The 20515-nt window shown below is 44.0% G+C and overlaps 1 protein-coding gene across 1 annotated transcript; it reads right to left on the reverse strand.

Annotated features, from left to right (window-relative positions):
* Positions 1 to 12455: 12455 nt before the first annotated feature.
* On the reverse strand, positions 12456 to 16579 carry LOC139017949 (olfactory receptor 8U9-like). Its single transcript, XM_070426571.1, has 2 exons — positions 16551 to 16579; positions 12456 to 13401 (listed from the first exon to the last, which is right to left on the reverse strand). Exons 1-2 carry the CDS (start codon positions 16577 to 16579, stop codon positions 12456 to 12458), a joined length of 975 nt encoding a protein of 324 aa, XP_070282672.1.
* Between the last annotated feature and the right edge of the window lie 3936 nt (positions 16580 to 20515).

Below are 20515 nucleotides of genomic sequence, written 5' to 3' on the forward strand. Positions count from 1 at the left end.
CATCAGGGGTCCCTCCAAAGGCATTGGCTGATGCATAATTCACCTTTCAACATCCTCATCAGGTGAGCAACAAACCTCTACTCAGACACTCTAGTATTGGGAATTTCCCTAGCTATAGAGACAATAACTTCAATGGAATGAATTTCAGTTTGTCTCAGTTCAACAATTAAAAAAAATTGAGAACCTAATATATATGTAGCATTGTGGTATGTGCTCCTGTTGGGAGAGAACAGATTACCTAAGGCTCTGCATTTCTAAGGAAGCTAGGGGGTTGTGGATGGTTTTCTACAACCATGTTGTCAGGTTCATTTCTAGTTTTCTACCTTTTCCTATCCTTCCCTCTCTAGTTAATTCTTCCCACAACTTTGTTTTTTATCCTCTCCTTTTCTCCCGTACATTCACCATGATTTAGACTTTCTAGGAGTATTCAATTCCTGGGGTGGGTTTCTTGAATATAATGAGGGCAAATGAAATTATTACTCTGTGTACTAAGGACATGTGTAAAAGATGGAAGAAACCTTGAAAACTATGTATCCAACTCTGTCATGTAAAATGAGACATTAAAGGCCAGAATGGAAAAAATGTTTCATCAGTGATCACCAGATCACATGGATAGTGAAGGTGAGTGAGGTTAGCAGTCAATATTTTCACACAGTAGATCCTAGGTGAATGTTCTCAGTGAACCAACACTCAGGTTTGTAAAATAAAAAGACTGTAATAATTTGAGCTGGCCTGTATGTCACATTTGCATATCATTTCCATACACCCACATTAACTGCCTGCAGTCCTTTCTCAGTTCTTTCTCAAGTGAGAATGTATCATTGTGTCCCTTGTTTGTCATTTTTAGTTTTTCATTTCTCTATTGCTGCTACCCACTCAGTCTTTGGCCCAGATCCCTGCAGCAGGCAAAAGGAAAAAGTATTCATAGCACATTAAAATCAAACTTCAGACAACTTAGTTCCTCTGGCCATCTGGTCCCTGCTAGAACAGCCACTTCTCAAAGGCAGAGACTCTTGACTTCACTATTCTATCCAGTGCCCAGAAAAGGGGGATTCTTAGTAAGCAGGCCCAGGTTGGAAAGGTGAATGGTGACAGGCACAGCCATCCAGAGATAGTTAGGATACATAATCTGGTAATTATTTTAATACATGACTCTATATTCCTGGAGGGCAGGGACTTTCTTTTTCATCACACTAACTCCAGCATGAGGTACAAAGTAGACCATGTTTATTTGTTGAATGCATGAAAGTATGAAGTTATATGAAAGTGCTTTGCCCTTCTGTAGGGGTATAAAAGACGAACATCAGTTGCTTATCTATTGAATGACTCATCTCTAGAGAAAATAACATTTCATGCTTTTGGAAACGTCACAGCCATTCTCTCAGTTGATCTCTACCACAGATTTCTGGAGTAGGCATCCACTGGGAAAGGCCATAGGAAGTCCTAAGTGTGATACATGTGTAAAGTATTGTTATTTTGACATAATTAGTGTATTTACCAATTTTTGGAACAGATATTCCCAGTCTCAGATTAGTTTCCTGGGAGGCAGAATTTCAAAATTTATCCTCCAAAACTTACTAGAGAAGAGTGACATATAAATGCTTAATAAACACATATGAATGCAGCACTGAGGAATCCAATTTGAGTCAGCTTAAACAAAAGAAGAGGATTTATCATCAGGTGACAGAGGTATCTCACAGCCTTGGTGATGAATTACAAATTCACTTATGGTCCTCCTTTCAAGAGCTGGAGTTTAATTCTCCTCCCCTGGGCTGGACTTAGTGTCTCAGTCCTAGTGAATAAAATCTGGAAGAAGTTATGGTGTGTGACTTCTGAGACTTGGCCCTTCCATTAATTTTCTAGAGCTGCTGCACCAAAGTACCACACACTGGATGACTTAACAGAAATGTATTGTCTCACAGTTCTGGAGGCTAGAAGTTTGAGATGGAGGTGTCAGCAGGGTCACTTCCTGTGAGGGAGAATCTGTCTCTTTTCCAGCTTCTGGTGGTTTGCTGGCAATATTTTGGTGTTTGTCTCACTCTCTGCCTTATCACCAGCATTTTCCTTGTATGCATGTCTATCTTTGTGTTCAAAGTTCTCCCTTTATAAGAACATCAGTCGCCCTAGCTGGTTTGGCTCAGTGGATAAAGCGTCAGCCTGTGGACTGAAGGGTCCCAGGTTTGATTCCGGTCAAGGGCACATGCCTGGGTTGCGGGCTCGATCCCCAGTAGGGGGTGAGCAGGAGGCAGCCAATCAATGATTCTCTTTCATCATTGATGTTTCTATCTCTCTCTCCCTCTCCCTTCCTCTCTAAAAATCAATAAAATATATATTTAAAAAAAAAAAAAAAGAACATCAGTCACATTGGATTAAGGCACACCATAATGACCTCATTTTAACCTGATGACCTCTATAAAGACCTTATTTCCAAATAAGGTCACATTCTGAGATTCTGAGGGTTAGGACTTCAATATGGGAATTTGGGGGAGGGTACAATTCAACTCATTCTATCTAATAAAGAGGGAATATGCAAATTGACCATCATGCTGTCACAAAAGATGGCAGCGTCCATAGCCATAAGATGGTAGCGCCCAGTCCCCTCAGCCTCACCGGAGTCCCCCAGTCCTTTCAGCCCTGCTGGGGGCGGGGGCAGGAGGGTGGCAGGCGTGCGGTGTGACTGGACCCGCCTGAGGGTGGGTTCGGCCACTCCTTGTGCCTGCCGCCAGAGTTCCACAGTCCTTTCAGCCCAGCCCGGGGGAGGAGGGGCAGCAGGTACATGGTTCGGCTGGACCTGCTCTCAGCCCCCCAGCTGCCCAGGGCTGGCCTTGGATATCAGCTGCCCAGTTGCCCAGGGCAGGCCCGAGGTGCAGGCAAGCCTCGGATGGCGGCTGCCCAGCCGCCCAGGATCGCCTGAGGCTCAAGTAACCAGGGCCGGCTGAGGCTTGCACTGCCAGCAGTGGTACCAGCAGAGGTGTGATGGGGGTGTTGCCTTCCCCTGATCACCAGGTCATCTCCTGCCCCTGAGGGCTCCCAGACTGTAAGAGGGGGCAGGCCAGGCTGAGGGACCCCCCCCCCCCACTCCAGTGCATGAATTTTCATGCACTGGGTCTCTAGTAGCAATTATAAAAGGCCTGTGGCTTCCAGCCTGCTCTCTCGTTAGATCACTCACTTTGGGGGAATGTCGGGAAACAGTCAACAGGACCTATGGCAAGGTCCACATGACAGGGAACTGAGGCCTCCTGCTACCAACCATGTGAATGAGCCACATGGACAGCAGCTCCTCCAGCCCTTGTTGAGCTTCAAGAGACTGATGACTGCAGCTCTTGCTGGTATCTCCCCACAACTTTACAGAGGCATAATTGACAATTAAAAATTGTATATATGTAAGGTGTACAATTTGATGACATACTGTGAAATAATCACTGTAATTAACATAACCATCACCTCACATAGTTTATATATAAAGTGGTAAGAACACTTAGGATTTACTCTCTTAGCAAATTTCTAGCATGAAAACACAGTATTGTTAACTATAGTCACAGTGTTATATATTAGACCTCCAGAATTTACTCATTTTGCATAACTGAAATTGCATGCCTCTTCCCTAACATTTTCTATTTGCCCATCCCCCTAGCCCTTGACAACTGCCATTCTCCTCTCTGCTTCTATGAGTTTGACTATTTTAGATGCCACATATAGGTGAGACCATACAGTGTGACCATTTGTCTTTCTGTGTCTGACCTATTTATTTCACTTAGCATAATCCCTCTTGGTTCACCTATGTTGTCACAATGGCAGGAGTTCCTTCTTTTTAAAGGCTGAATAATATTCATATAAATGTATATCTCACATTTTTAATATTTATGTCTCATATTTATATCTCATATTTTTTAATCCATTCATCTGTTAGGTTGTTTCCCTATCTTGGCTATTGTGAATAATGTTGCAATGAACATGGGGGTGCAGTTACCTTTTTGAAATTCTGATTTCATTTCCTTTGGATATATAGCCAGAAGAGGGATTGTTGAATCAGAAGGTAGCTCTATTTTACATTTCTTGAGAAACCTCCATACTGCTTTCCATAATGACTATACCAATTTATATTTCCACCAACAACGTGTAGGGTTCTGGCTGAGCAGAGCCACTCAGCTCAGCTACTCTGGGATTCCTGGCCTGCAAAATTGTGACATAATGAATGTTTGTTGTTTAAAGCTGCTAACTTTTGGGATGATTTTTTATGCAGCAATGGATAACTAAAACAGACCCCACCGGAAGGGAGAAGGCAGGAATCAGTAGGCAGGAAAGTGGAGAGAATTCTCTGCCTCTAGCTTTCCACAGAGAGCAATGTGGTTACCTCGGGGCTCCCAAGTTCACATATTGCAGTTCCAGTGACACAGAATCCTGACTTCCAATTTCTGAGTGAGAGACTGTGGGGTCCAACTCGAGTCAGCTGTGCCATGAGGATAGGTTTAGGGATAAATAGAAGTTATGTGGAATTTGATGATTAGATCATTTTGGGAAAAAAGCTCATTAAGAAAATGAATGGAAGACTACATAAAAAATGATACTTGGAATGAATGAGAAAATAAATCTCAACAAATTAAAAATGTTCTAAAGCTGACTAAAACATTACAAAAATTTAAAAAATTGCATGATATTTGTATTAATTAGCTCTGATGGTTGGGATTGGTTTCCACAGGCTATCTTTTGGCTCTGTACATTTCAAACTCACATGCATCTGAGTGCTGTGGGCCCTGTAAGCGCCGTGGTCTGAATTCTGGCTCTGCCTTTTCATGATCAATGCTGGGTGAGTCAGTACAGTGCCCCTAGAACCCATTCTCCACTAGGATGATTATCAATAACATAACTAAATATAAAAAATTTACAAATCACATAGATATATGCAGTAAACACAAGCATAGTGTATTTCTACCTCAGCTACCCCTTAGCTGCAGCCTCCCCTTGCCTGCAGCCATTCTAGTGGGAGGGAAAGTGTGCTGAAGGGGAAATTGAGGTTAAAAAAACACAGTGGTTTTTGTTTTTATTATTTTGCTTTTATTTTTTATATATTTTTAAATTTATTATTTATTTTTTTATTGTTCAAAGTATTACAAATAGTAGTACATATGTCTCCCCCCCCCCCCCCCCCCCCCCGCAATTGACCAATTGTGGCTAATGTCTTCTTTTTAAGGTTGTACAAAAAACACCTGACCTTCCCGGGACCTTGGAATGGTCTGGGCCGGTAAGGAGCCCGAAGTCTTGGTTTGTCACCTTCATGGGAAATTTACCTCTGAGCAGGGTCTTGTAAAAGAAAATAGTTGCTGGAGACTGAAACTGGTGGAAGAGGTGGGTGTTCCTTGAAGAAATGAAAAAAAAAGTGCCATGGCAATAATTATAATATACTGTGTGAAGAGATGCGGGCGGACTAGGAGAGCACACGTGGAAGTGGGGGATTGACTCAAGCTGCATGGTAGAAGTCAGGAATGCTTGTTGTGGAAAATGACAACTTGGGTGAATTATAGTGGTTGAATGGAGGGGGAAGAATGTTCCACGCAAATAGGTAGCATATGTAGATGGAGGAAAAAGACTGGCTTGGGGCACAGCAAATATCTTAGTGATGTTGGAATGAAGGGTCTGAGGCTGGGCTTGCTGAGTAACAACCCAGGAAATCAACCCGGATCAGATCATGAGGGGCCTGACAGGTCATGCAAGTCTCTTTGAATTCTCCTCTGAGGGACACGGGGACTCAGTGAAGGGTTTGGAGCAGGGAACTTAGATAATCAGATTTGCATTATCAGCCTGGCACTTTCCGTCAGTATGGGAGACTTAACAGTGTTAGAAAATTATCCCCAGACAATTTGGTGACCTAGTAGGCTTTTTAAAAAAATAGATTTTAGAGAGAGGAAGGGAAAGAGAGTGAGAAAAATATCATGTGAGAGAGAAACATCGAGTGGTTGCCTCCCACCTTGACCCGGGGATCAAACTCACAAACTGGGCATGTGACCTGACTGGGCATTGAACCCACTACCTTCTGGTGTATGGGCCGATGCTCCAACCAACTGGTCATACCAGCCAGGGCCCAGCCTCAGCATTTTATCTTTTCCCATCCAAGCCCCTGCAGGGACTTTCTTTGAGACAGGGTGAGTTGATTTTAGGATGCATATCCTGGCGGAACAAAGAAAGGGGAGGATTCCACCCACAATGAGAAGCTATAAATTTCCATTGAGGGCCCCAATCCTAGGTATGGTGCCTTAATTAGGTATTTGTACATAAGACATGGGACTTCATCAATTGAAGAGTCACCCAGCTCAGCTGAACATGGTATATGTCTACCAGGAAGCAGAACTGGGTGAAAGGCTAGAGACTTGATAATGGCACCAAAGGCAGGACCCACAGGGCCTCCTGGATCTGCAGTCTTGGTTAGGCCAGCAATGAGCAAACAATCCCGGGCAGGAGCAGGGCATGTGAGACTGGGTACTTGGAAGAAAGTGTAAGTATAGGGCGGGGTTAAGCTAATTTGCACCCGGAGGATTTATAACTTTCTTCCTGCTAAGGGATGTGGAGTAAAATGAGTGAGGTCTTAGTGTCTGAAAAGGCCCAGGGAGACAACTGGGAGGCTGCTGTGTTTATCTGCCCAAGAGGATGTCACAGTTTTAGATGGGACAGGGGCCACTTGAAATGGGTATCTCTGAAGTACAAATATCTTTTTGAACAGATCACCTCACTGGGTAGGTGATCAGAAGCTCCTTGGTGCTGGGAAGGGGGCAGGAGTAAGTCTCACTCTCTCTAAGACAGTCCTGCTGGGTCCAATATGAGCCACTAGCCAATGGTAGCCAAGTATGGCCACTGAGAGCTTGAAGTGTGGCTGGTTCAAATGAGATACATTGTGAGTAGAAGATACTCTTTGGATGTTAACAATTTAGTATGAAAAAAAGAATGTAAAATATATCTTGAGTAGTTTTTAAATATTGATTGCATATTGAAGTGGACTATATTTTTGATATATGGGTTCACTAAAATATATTATTGAAATTAATTTCACCTAGTTATTTTAATTTAAAGAATGTAACTATTAGTACATTTAAATTACATATGTTGCCTGTATTTGTGGCTTGCATTATGTTTCGGTTGGGGAGCGCTGTCTCAGTTCATCAGGGCTTTCGGTTACCATAGGACAGGGACTCCGCGTCTCTTCCTGGCTCTTCCTTCCCTCTCTAAACCTTGGAAACTCATCTTTACTTATTCCTCACTCACTGTCCTGAAAGCAGCCACAGTCAAGCCCTGAGGTAATTAGAGCCTGAGGGATAATCTTCAGGAATTGCTAGGAAGAGGCAACACCAGGAGAGGAGATTAGAAAGGCTAAGAGCCCACCCGTCTTCTGCATAAGAAAGGCGTAAAAGAGCCAGCAAGCCCTCCTAGGTCCCAACCAGGTTGATTCCTCCCTATCCCCAGAGGACTTGGAGACAGACATCTTTGGTTGTCACTGGTGGGTGAGGAGCAGATGCTTCTGGCATTTTAGATAGAGGCCAGAGATGCTGCTAAACACACTGCACAGGACAGCCTCCAACAGAGAATTATCCAGCTCCAAGTGTTAATAGTGTCAAGGCTGATAGACCCTGGGCCTAGGAAATGTTACCAGAAAGGGACTGGCTAGAGTGTGTCTGCCTTGGATGGGCCTGTAGTGTGTGGGTTCTTCCTTTGTGCAGGAAAGAGTTCACAATATGAGTCCAGGTGATTTTGACAGTATGTGTATTAAAGCTGGGGACAGTGAAACAAGGAAGGGCTTAGGATAGAAGAAGCAACAGGAGATAAACTATGTGGGACTGTTGTCAGGTCACTGAGAAGTTAGAGAAAAGGGGGCCTTGGAGATAGGTTCAGGGAGTTAGCCCAGGGCAAGCTGGCGCTGCCCATTGCTCCCTTGGTTGCAAATCTCTTGGGATCCCTTAGAGTTTAGGAGATGCATGCCTGTGGGGGAAGAAGAGATGGAAGGGAAAGGCAGGGAGGCATGCTGCTGGGAGGGAGAGAGTGCACTGGGTCTTTCTGACTTCAGGGTTTTAAAGGCTGGGAGTTTAGGGGAGGTCTCTCAGGGAAGGATTTCAATAGGATATTCATCAGCTTTTCCAGGTTTTTCTGCTTTTCTAGGCCTGGAGCTGAAATACAACTGAGGCCTAGATGTTATCTCTAGAGAGGAAAGGTCAGGGGGTCTAAACTGCATGATCATCAATATGCCGGGGAGGAAAGACCACCCTGGGGGTGAGGTATGGTGTTAGTTTTGTCTGTTAGGTACCCAGAGCTTTCTGCCCTGGTGACCTTCTATATCTGGCTGTAAATTGCTCAGCCAGTTTGTTCAGCTACCTGTCCCAGTTTCCCCATTCCACTTGTCAAGGAATTTCCTAGCTATCCTGACTCAGAAAGGCCTTGGGTATTTTTGAACATGGGTCAAGAGGGAGGCTGTGAACACTGACACAGCAGAGGAGTCTGCTCTGTCCTCTCCCATCCCTTGGCTTTCTTGATCATTAGTGACTCATGGCCCTTCCCCTGCACTCCCAAGCCTGCCTGAACTCATCCTGATGGAGAGAGAAGACATTCTCCTTCCCAGGTGTGACTCACTTGACCCATGCCCCACATAGAGACCTCCCCACTGGAGATAAGCCTTCTAGGAGAGAGGTCTGGAGAGGGGTGATGGTTAGCTGCTTATTCTTTTCCTCTGACCTTGCCTGTCTGTAGTAGGTAGTTAGGTAGACATGAGCAGAGTAGGAACAGTAAGTTGGGTACAGAAGATCACTAGAATGAAAAGTCCTGGATACCTAGCAACAGATAATTGTAAGGTGGGACCTCAACCCCTGGGTGACTTTTCCTTCCCTAGCCTATTGCTGGTCATGCAGTTTGGATCCTCCCTGACCTTTCCTCCCCTGGCATGTTGCTAGTCATGCCGTAGACACCCTTAGAGGAGGAACCAGGAGGCTGAAGAAAAGCCTCATGTGATTCCCATATAAGCCCTTGCACGGCCACTCCCTTAAGCATTAAGTCCTCAAGACAATGTAGTTCTGACCTGCATCAAATAATCTTAAGAACAAAGCCTCATGTCTGTTGACCCCAGAGGCAGAGTTTTCGTCAAACTAGAGATAACATCTAGGCCTCAGTTGTGTTTCAGCTCTAGGCCCAGAAAAGCAGCAAGGCCCAGTGGGGCAATGCGATGGTGGACATCAGGACCTGCTGCGATGACTGTGATTCCCTGCCCTGGCATTGACCAATCAGTGGAGACCACCACCCTGAGGGGACACACCTGGAAAGCTGATGAATAGTCTATTGATACTCTCCCCTGTGACCTCCAGATAAAAGCCCTTAAAAGGAAGGACCCAGCATGCTCTCTTTTTCTCTCTCCTTCTCTCTCTTCCTCACACACCTATGCCTTTCCCCACTCCCTTAATTCCCCAGGTGTGCCCTCCCTGGCACACACTTGTCTTTTCTCCTCTCCTTTCCCCAGCTATGTATTCTTTGCCTTTCTCCTAGCTCCAAGGGCCCTTCTTTTGCCTCGGTAACTTGTTTCCTGAACCCATGCAGCCTGGTTGGCTCACTTCTTTCATGGATCACTTCTACCTCTGTGAGTGCTGGTGTAGAGGTAAATAATGAGCCCTCTGACTTGGTCTCCTTGCTCGTTGACAAGGGACACTGCACTTGTACCTCCTGATTTGGGCACCTCATGTACCTGCGGAGGCAGCTGGATGCCATAACCTCACCCAGGAGACCACCTCCAACCAAGCCAGATTGTCTCTAAACCTAGGTGTCCACTGGGTCAGTCCCTGGTCTGGTTAATTAGCTCAGGTTGGTAGACATTGGTTAGGGTACATGGACCGACTCACCTTAGCCCCAAGCTTCTCAAAGTCAGATTTTCACCTCCTGGGCTACAAATGATGTGCTGGGGACACGCAGAACCGCAGCACCCATCTCTAGCAGGAACTTTACCTAGGCTGATGGTAAGCAGTTTGTGACATTCTTTTTCATATTAAGACAATACAAATAAGTCAGTCAGAGAAAGACAAGTATCATATGATCTCACTCATATGTGGAATCTAAGTAACAAAATAAACTGATGAACGGAGTGGATCCTGAGACATGGAAGCATGGAACAGAGTGTGGGATCTCTGAGGGAAGGTGGGGGAGGATGGTTGGGTGGGAAGTAATCAACCAAGAACCTTGTTTGCATATATACATGGCCCATGGCCACAGACAATGGGGTGATGAGGGCCTGGGGCAGGGGGCGAGGGCGGGCCAGAGGAGGTCAAAGTGGGACAAAAGGGGACATATGTAATACTTTCAATAATAAAGGATTATATTTTTAAAAAAGCACAATACAAAATCTGCATGAATTTTTTAAAAAACACTGGGTTTGTGAGGGGCTTTTTAGGCTATGCCCTAACAAGCAACAAGTTCCAACTCACTGCCCTTTGCAAATGGGTTAGAGCAGGGTTTCCCAGCCTCAGCATGGTGACACTTTGGGTCAGATCATTTTTTGTTGTGGGGGACTATTGCATGCATTGTAAGTTTAGAAGCATCCCTGGCCTTCAAATGCTATTTGTTATGCTATTTGTTATGTGTGTTATGTACACACATGCAGTGTGACCACCAAAATTGTCTCCAATCATGCCAAACACCCCTTGGGGTGCAAAATCATCCCTGGTTGGGAGCCATAATAATTAAATACTGTCAACAGTGCTTGGGTAAAAAAAATTCTCATTTGGTAAAAACCTAACAGAGGCACTAATCCTGCTATACTCCAAAAGACTGATGCAAAGACAGAATTCAAGTGGTGTTGAACCATGTACTTCATTTCATATAAATGCACTTGCCTTCTTAGAAAAAAATAGTATTGTAAAACAACAAACAAAACCCAAACCCAAACCCAAACCAAAATCAAAGCTACTTGTCAGCAGCCAGTCACTAATACCCCAGAGCTTTGCTTTCCTAACTCAGGAAAGGGATAGTTCATGGTCTTGTGGCTTTAGAAAACAACCCCATTTCTCCTTCCCCATCTTCAGATCTGAAGTTTTTCTAGACTGTGCTGGATTGGACTCCCTGCTTGAAAGTAATTTTTTTTTTCCACTTAGCCACCCAATCTTTGATTTCTGAGATTTGATTCTTTTTTCTTTAACAAAGGCAGACTAGAGCACAGAGAAAGGAATGATAAATTTTATCTGTGAGAGTCAGAAATATTTCCCAGAAGAAGTTACATTTAGGCTGGGACTGGAATGATAACAAAGATCTTTCAGGCTGACAAATGGATTGGGGAATGACCCTCCAGGCTCTGGGGAAGACATGATCAAAGGAAGAGCTTCATACAAATACATGACCTGTTTGGGCTGAACCAGGTCATTGGCTCTGGCAACAGAGGCGGTATTTGGTGGGAACTGTGGGGTGATCCCTGGAAAATGAGGTTGAGACAGGCTTATAGGATAATACTGAGGCATTGAGAATTTTCTCCCTGGCCCAAGGGTTGCAAACTCCAATGCCTATAAAGACCATTCAGATGCCTTACCTGAATGAAAAAGGTAGTTTTTTCTTTCTTTCTACGAGGGCACAGTTTTTTTTTGGGGGGGGGGGGTGGGGGCGAGGAAGGGCTCATAGCATACCTATGGGGATAGTCTTCACATCCAAAGAATAAATATTATCTTCACTCATTCCAAGAGTATTGTTTGAGAAACTTCTCTGTGCCAGGCATCGTTCTAGGCACTTGTTATTTGTCTTGAAATGTAGACTTCTAGGGTCATGTTCCCCCCTTCCCTACTTTTGCTAGAGTTGTGAATAGAACAAAATGTCTCTACTATTAGGAAAAGCTCAGGGCATGGTAACCAGGCAGCAGGCTCTCTAAAAAGAGTGGTGGGGATCATTGGGGTGGGGAGGACAATTGGAAAATCTGTGTCTTGTCTAAAAGGACACCTTTGTCTTGGCATCAAATGATTATGCTGAGCATGAGACTGGTGAAGTGACCATTTAAATTTTCTCCCCAGAGAAACTGGGAATATGGAGTTTAAAATGTAATCTCATCAAATTTTCATGTTAACTAAATTAAAAAAATTTTTTTTATTGCCTGGCCGGTGGTTGAGCATCACTCTATGAACCAAGAGGTTACGGTTCGATTCCCAGTCATGGCACATGCCCTGTTGCAGGCACGGTCCCCAGTGTGGGGCATGCAGGAGGCAGTCAGTTGATCAATGATTCTCTCATCATTGATGTTTCTATCTCTCTTTACCTCTCCCTGACTGGGAATCGAACTGTGAGCTCCTGGTTCATAGGTTGACGCTCAACTACTGAGATACACTGGCCGGGCTACATTAACTCTTCTAATCCTCATGGAAGTGCTGGCACATATTTCGCTTTATCTATGTGCTAATATTATGCATTCTCTATGTTGTGGCTACCATGCTGTGGCTTGGGATAGAATGTTCCGTGCTTGTTTAAGAAGGCAGCTTGCCAAAGTATCTCCTCTTTAAAGCAGACTTCACATCTTTATTCCTCAGACTGTAGATCAGGGGGTTCAGAATAGGGTTGATCACAGTGTAGAAGACAGACACGAACTTGTTCTGTTCCATGGAATTGAGAGAGCTCGGCTGAGCATACATGAAGATGATGGTGCCATACCAAAGGCAGACAATGGTGAGGTGGGAGGTACAGGTGGAGAGTGCTTTGCTCTGAGCCTCTGGGGAATGCATTCTGCAGATAGTCACCAGGACGTAGGCATAGGAGACCAGGATGATGGTGATGGTAAAAGAGAAAATCAGGGCAGAAGATGAGAAGATGATGGTTTCAACCTCTGCAGTGTCTGCACAGGCAAGTTGAAGCACTGGGGGGATGTCACAGAAATAGTGGTTAATGACGTTGGGGCCACAGTAGGGCAGCTTGAAGATGTACCCAGTTAGCAAAGCTGAATTGGCAATAGAAGCTGTATAGATGGCTGCCACCATCTGGAAACATAGACGTTGTGACATGATGGTGTGGTAGAGGAGAGGGTGGCAGATGGCAACAAATCGATCATAGGCCATGATGGCCAGGAGCAGACACTCAGCAATACCATGGAGAGTCATGAGGGCCATCTGGGCCACACAGCCTGCAAAGGAGATGTACTGACTTGAGGTGAGGAAGTTCTCCAGCAGCTTGGGGGTGTCCACAGTGGAGAAACAGGAGTCCATGAAAGCGAGAACGCTCAGGAAGAAGTACATGGGTGTGTGCAGCTGTGGCTCTGTGTGGATCAGGATAATCATGCCCAGGTTGCCCATGAGGGTGACTAAGTAGATGAACAAGAAGAGTACAAAGAGGATGCCCTTGAGCCCTTCCTGCTCTGTGAGTCCCAGCAAGAGGAACCAGGTGACCTGGGTGCAGTTCTCAACTGAGGTGCACATGGCACTGCAGAGAGAGCAAATAAGACAAGCTTGTACTTTAGAGCAGGCCTCGGGTCAGTTCCTGTCCCACCCCTCCCACTATTTTCTTATAATCCATATTACTATTTTTTAAATTGAATTTATTTGAGTGATATGGTTCACAAAACCAGGTTTCAAGTATACAACTCAATGAAACATTATTGGCACACTGCATTGTGCATCCATCACCTCAAGAAAAGTCTTTTTCCATCCCCATTACCACCTCCCCTCCTTTGCCCACTTCCACCTACCTTCAACCCCTTTCTCTCTGGCTATCACCCTTTTGATGCCCCCAGAGTGGGCAGTGCTAGGGGAGCTGAGGAGGGGACACCTATTATGAGTCATATTTTAACTTACTTCCTGACCCATTTATATTTGGAGAGATTATCAACCTGCCCAAGGTAAGAGAGCTAGTACATTAGGAAAGTAGGATTAGAATCTAGTCTATTCTAATAATCATATACTTTTTACAGTTATAATCCTCTTCCATAGGGAACTAGTATCATTAGTGGGTGTTGGTGGTCTGGAATGTTGTCCCAGAGAAGGAATTCATGAAAGGCTCAATTTGACCATATTTGGGGACAATGGCTCAGTCTCTGAGCCCAGGGACACAGGAAGTCAAGACTAACATCATCACAATGGAATGTGCCTCACTAGAGCAGTCATTTTCCCCGGTGTTATGAATTGAACTGTTTCTCCCAAAAAGATGTGTTGAAGTCCTAACCCCTATACCTGTGAATGTGACCTTATTTGGAAATGCTGTCTATATGGACGTAATCGAGTTAAAATGATGTCATGCTCAATTAGGTTGGGCCTTTAATCCAATATGACTGGTGAACTTGTAAAAAGTGCAAATGGAGATCAGGGAGGAGGATGATGTGTGAAGATACAGACACAGAGGCAGGTGGCCATGTGAGGAACAGAGGCAGAGATGGAGTTATGAAGGAATGCCTCAGGCATTCAGAACTGGAGAGGCTTCAGAGGGAGCGTGGCCCTGCCAACACCTTGAGTTTGGACTTGGAGCCTCCAGAACTGTGAGGAGATAACTTTCTCTTGTTTCAAGCTAGTTTGTGGTGCGTTGTTACCACAGTTGTTAGTATGCAAGTCACTAACACACCCAGTTGGAGATGCTTCGGGCATTGAGGCTCTGATGCTTTGATTGGGGCCTGCTAAGCAGATGTCAGAAGACTGGACTTTCCTGATCTCTCTCTATTGACAGGACTGATAATCCAGGAAGAGAAAATGAAATAAAACAAGTTAGAATAAAGTCTGTGTTATTATTGACTACTAACTGAGAAAAATATTTGTCTGGGGGAACAAGAAGTTATAGTAAACATGAAAACTCCAGCTCAGCAAAATTATAACCAAAGAACTAAGGTCAATGTTTTAACTGGAAACAACTGAAGCCTGTAGGACATGCCAGATTTGTGGCTTTGGGGTGCAGTACAGGACACAGTTTTCAGTTAGAATTGGAGGTGAGGTTTTTAACCAGAGAGCACTAGTCAGAGAGTCCACATGTCTACCTTCTTAAGCTCCCCAGAGGGGTTCTCAGTTTATGGAAGTTCTCTCAGTTGCTGTCATGCTCCTAAGAATTTGTCTGTAGGTTTTCAAATAACCAAGATGGCTATTCAGATGGAAAGCTCTTATATGGGATACTGGCCAAGGTTCACTCTGATTGGTCAGACATCTGTTATGATTGGTTAAGTGTAGGTTTCGATGGTGTGGACTACTCATGGGGAGTTTAGAGTTTAGAGGGGGAGACAAGCATTAATAATCATACAAATTATAGCTCCAAGTAGAGGGACTGAATGATATGAGCTCAAAAATTTGACTCATGGAGGTGAAGGAGAATTTTTTCTAGGAAGTTTTCCTGGAGAAGAATGAAACAGTCTATACAAGCAAGGGTCCTGAGGTCTGAGAGAGCCTAGTGAGGAGGAGGAGCTGAATAAAGGCCAGAGTGGATAGAGGACAAAGGGAGGGAGTGTGTGAGCTGAGGTGAGCAGTCAGTCAGTGTTTTATAACATTTTTTGAGTGCTTGCTGTGTCGGGCACTGTTCCAAATACCTTTAATGTCATTTAATCCTCTCAACAATCTTATAAGATGTACAATTGAAATCTCCATTTTGCATGTGAGAAAACCAAGTAGTTGAGCATCTTGCCTAAAGACTCAACTGGTAAGTGGCAGAGCTGAGGTTTAAATTCAGGTGGTCAGGTTAGAGATTACACTATTATTGTCCGATACCTTAAACTAGGTTAAGGAATTTTCTTTTCTTTTATGGAATGCCATTAGAGAATTTTTACCAGGAGGATGACATTGTCTTATCTGATTTTTTAAAAAAAATCCTCACCTGAGGATATGTTTCTCATCAAGTTTGAGAGAGAGAGAGAGAGAGAGAGAGAGAGAGAGAGAGAGAGAAAGAGAGAGAGAGAGAGAGAGAGAGAGAGAGAGAGAGAGAAGTGAGAGAGGAACATCAATTGGTTGCCTCCAATACACACAACCTAAGTATATGTCCTGACTGGGAATCAAACCCGCAACCTTTTGGTGTGTGGGATGATGCTCCAACCAACTCAGCCACCCAGCCAGGGCAGTCATATCTGCTTTTTTTTTTTTTTTTATAAAATTACTCTGAGTGTATTGTGAAGAAATAATTGGAGAAAGGTCAGTGGTTGGGGGAGATTTGTTGGGAGGATATTGAAGTCATCCAGGAGGGATTCATAGCTTAAACTAGAGTGGGGCTAATGGAGACAGAGGTAACTGGATTTGAGAAATGTTTGGCTATAAATGTGATAGGATTTGGTGATGGACTGACCATGGCAGCGTGAGGAGAGCAAGCAGTCAGAGTAAACTCCAAGGTCTCTGGTGTACAAAATAAAGCTGGTAGTAGAGGCTAAGAGGGAATAGGATGTACCAGGGAGAGTTTGAGCTGTAAAATACATTAGGTCCCAGGGTAGAGTCCTAAGGAAATCAATTTCAAACTCACTGCACACTGCTCAAATGCTCTGATCTCTTTTCCTATTCACCTCGTGCTGGGGCTGGTGATCAGATGTCAAGAGTCTGAGCATGGCTTATGAGGAAGAGGGGATAAGGGAGTCTAAGCCCTTACTGGTAATAAGATTCCACCCTCAGCCCACTTACCTGTGGTCAAGCAGAGCCCGTCCATCCATAGCCTTGTTTTTGGGGACCTCTTAGAAGTGTTTCTTTCCCCTTTTTATTGATTGCCTCTGACCAGCTTTCTCAAAAGAACTTCTCAGACAGTTATGAACAAAGCCTAGAGATTCCTAATTGCTCCTGTCTTAAGATTCACCTGGCTTTTTTCAAAGAGTTATCCCTAGAGTTCAGAAATAACCCAGTGGGAATTTGTGACTGTTTCTCCCAAGAGCAGACCTGGACCTGCTGATTATCTCTAAGGGATGCTGGCAAGATTTGGCTGAGGGTTGCTTGGGAGCCCCTGGGGAGCAAAGATGCTCCACCAAATGTCCAGACCGACCCTCTTCATTTACAGTGTCCATCCTGTGGGGGCCTCTTTTTTCCATATTATTGAGACTCAAAAAGGCTCACAAGGCCAAGATGTATCAGGGACACATGTCAACATAATCCCCGGGTCCCACAGGAAGTGACTGAAAGTGCTAATGATATCAGCATTGAAGGTTTAATGTGGCTTCCGAATTGTTATTTCCTTTGATCTTCAAAATAACCCTGGGAAACATGCTTGAGGGTATTTTTTTTATTTTTGCTAAATGTAGACAATAATAGGATTATACCATAGTTGCTTTAATTACTTAACAATATCAAAAACACATCTCTTCACCTCAACAGCAACATAATTCTTCCCCCCTACAAAATAGCTTTATTGTCTTTGTAAAAATAATACACGCTGGTTGTCAAAAATTTAAGCAACACGGAAAAGAGCCAAGAAGAAAGTAAAATGTCACCTGAAATCTCACCCCTACAAAAATGGGAACTGGTGACCATTCTTGTTACAAGTCTCTCAATGCCCTCATAAACAGAATCATACTATACAAACTAGTCTGTCACTTGCTTTTTCACTCAATGAGATGCTGTGGACATTTTTTTATATCAATTAATAAGTAATAGCCTATGTTATCGCATTTCCTGGCTGCATATTGTTTTGTTGTGCATGTGTGTTATCATTTACTTAACCGGTTCCCCCTTGGTTGACAAGAAGATATCTCTAACTTTTCACTCCAAGTTTCTGACAGACAACTCCCGGTATGGGGTCTGGAGGACCAATTCCAGTGAGAATGGGGCATAGAGAGACTGTCTTTTTTGACCAGGAAGGAAGAAATTGGCTCTCTTCTTGGCAACCTGGCACCTTGGGTTCCACAATCCCAGGTGAAATCACCGTGCAAAACAAAGCAAGGCAAAGCAAAGGGCCTTGTTAGGAAAATGACTTGTTTGGGTAAAAGAAATTCAGTCCCTAGACTACTGATCTGGGAGAGAGTCTCAATAGATGAGAGAAATCACTCATAGTTCCTGCAGGTAAAAGAGGGTTTATTCACCTGGGAGACACCTGATGACTCTCACCTATAGAAGTGAAACAGTGCCTTGAATCCTGTGACCTCCTCCACTGCATTCCAACCTGCATATGTCTGACGCAAACGCCCCCTTCATTGTGTCAGTCCTCTGCTCATGATGATGCAATAGCCTCCTCCTTTCTGAGCAGAGAAGCCAGATCATTACACCCACGTAACTTAACTACTGGGAGTGAGAGCAGAGACTTCCTACGGCAACATGATTTAACAAATTGTTCCAGGAAGTTCAGGCCTAGGAACATATGACTGTAAACCAATAAATAACTTCACTGTTTGCCTCATGGAATTTCTGCAAGCCAATCTGTCTGATTAAATAGTTGCTCCTCTGTGCAAACACCTCTCCTATCAGGATAATAGATTACTCACCTGGACAAACTATGTTCTCAGCAAACAATAGTTTGCTTATCAAGATTAACTTTCAGGCTTTTCCCTCTCTGTATCTGCCAAACCTAAACTATAACATCACAAACTTTGTCCAATCCTGATCTGCTCTCTGATTTGAAAGATCCACCTTAAACCACTTAAGTCTAAACCCCCAAACCCTATAAATGTCTCCCATTGATCATGTCTTCCATTGATTTCCTCCCTCACACCGCTAAGATCTGTATTCTCTCTTACGACAGTAGGTCTAATCAAGTTCGTTTTGGCTGAGCAACAGGTTTTCTGGTGGTCTGTTGGAAGAGTTATCAGTTGACAATCTATTCTTTTTAAAATTTCTTTTGTAAATGTTTTTAAAATTAAATTTATTGGGGTGACATTGGTTAATAAGATTATATAATTTCAAGTGTACATTTCTATGATGCATGATCTGTACATTGCATTGTATTCCCACCACCCAAAGTCAAATCATCTTCCATCACCATATATTTGGCTCCCTTTACCCTTTACCACCTTCCCCCCTGGTAACTGCCATATTGTTGTCTGTGGCTATGAGTTTCAGTTTTATATTCTTTACCCAGGGTTACTGAGGGCATTTTGCTTCCTGTATTGGCTACCTTTATTGCCTCATCAGTATATCTTTTATTAGTTTACAGGGTTCAGATTTCACCTCAATGTCAGGATGATCTTACATAGTCTTTTTTTGCTACTTTAAGCAATATCACTTCTTCTCCAAACCCCAATTTTTTTTATTCAATCAGTAAATCACTACCTGTCCACTCTTTGTTTTTATATTAAAAAACTTTTCAATTACAGTTTACATTCAATATTATTTTGTATTAGTTTCAAGTGCAGAGCATGGTGGTTAGAGAATTACATACTTTACAAAGTGTTCCCCTTGATATTTCCAGTACTAACCTAGCACTATACATAGTTATTACAATATTATTAACTGTATTCTCTATGCTGTACTTCACATCCCTATTTTGTAACTATCAGTCTGTACTTCTTAAACCCTTCACCTTTTTCACCCAATCACCTCATCTCTGGCAGCCACCAATCTGTTCTTTTTTTAAAAAAATATGTTTATTTTTTATTCCAGAGAGGAAGGGAGAGGGAAAGAGATAGAAACTTCAATGATGAGAGAGAATCATTGATTGGCTGCCTCCTGCATGCCCCCATTGGGGATGGAGCCTGCAACCTGGGCATGTGCCCTTGACTGGAATCGAACCTGGGTCCCTCCCCAGCCTGATCGTGTACCAGTGGGGACCCTCGACCTGGCCTGCACCCTCTTGCAATCCAGGACCCCTTGGAGGATGTTGGAGAGCCGGTTTCAGCCCGATCCCGCAGGCCACTCCCTTCAGGAGGGCACCAGATTCGGGGCTCATGGCTGGTGAGTGCTGCTGCAGCAGCTCGAGCCTCTCCCAATCGATCGATTGGGACTGATTGGGAGCAGCAGGTAGGAGCTGCAGGCAGCGTTGGACTTCAGGGTTCTGCCTGATCCCTACAGGCCACCCAGAGGGGCCCCACCCATGCACGAATTCGTGCACTAGTCCTCTAGTTATTTATAATAGCCAGGTTTCTCATATTCAGAGCAGAGATTTCAGTAGAATGAGAAGCTGAGATTCTGAGCACTGGGCTAAAGATAGATGAAAAACTGAAGAATCCAGGCAGACAGACCACAGAGAGACACCCAGCAGCCAGGACAAAACTGTCCCACAAAAAAACTTGGTGCATATATGCATACAAGTTCATTGGTTGACCTCTTCTCACCCACCCTCCCCTGACTTCCTTCTGCATCAATCCTCCTATGCAGTGGGAGACCCTTAGTCTCCTGCTCCCCTGGAATATTATTGTGCAACAGATCAACCCTGCTTGAACTGTTTCCTAAATTTCTCTTTTCCCCTCTTGCTTTCTCCCTGTATTTTTGTTACCGATTTAATAAACCATTTGATTTGAGCATCTTATTTTGGTCCATGAGCCTTTCTGCTCAAACTTCCCTGGTGGTGCACTGGGAGGGTGCTGTGGCACCAAAGTAATTTCCCCCACAGCAAGTCCACTTTAATGCTATCTTATAAGCCATAGCAGGCTCTGTCTCATTAGTGGATTTGTGTGGTGGTGTGGAGATGAGGCAGCCTGGCACCTGAGACACATGAAGAAAATGCAGGA

The sequence above is a fragment of the Myotis yumanensis genome, unplaced genomic scaffold, assembly GCF_028538775.1.
Source record: "Myotis yumanensis isolate MYYU_CA2020_CCGP unplaced genomic scaffold, mMyoYum1.0.hap1 SCAF_10, whole genome shotgun sequence".
NCBI classification, from domain to species: domain Eukaryota; kingdom Metazoa; phylum Chordata; class Mammalia; order Chiroptera; family Vespertilionidae; genus Myotis; species Myotis yumanensis.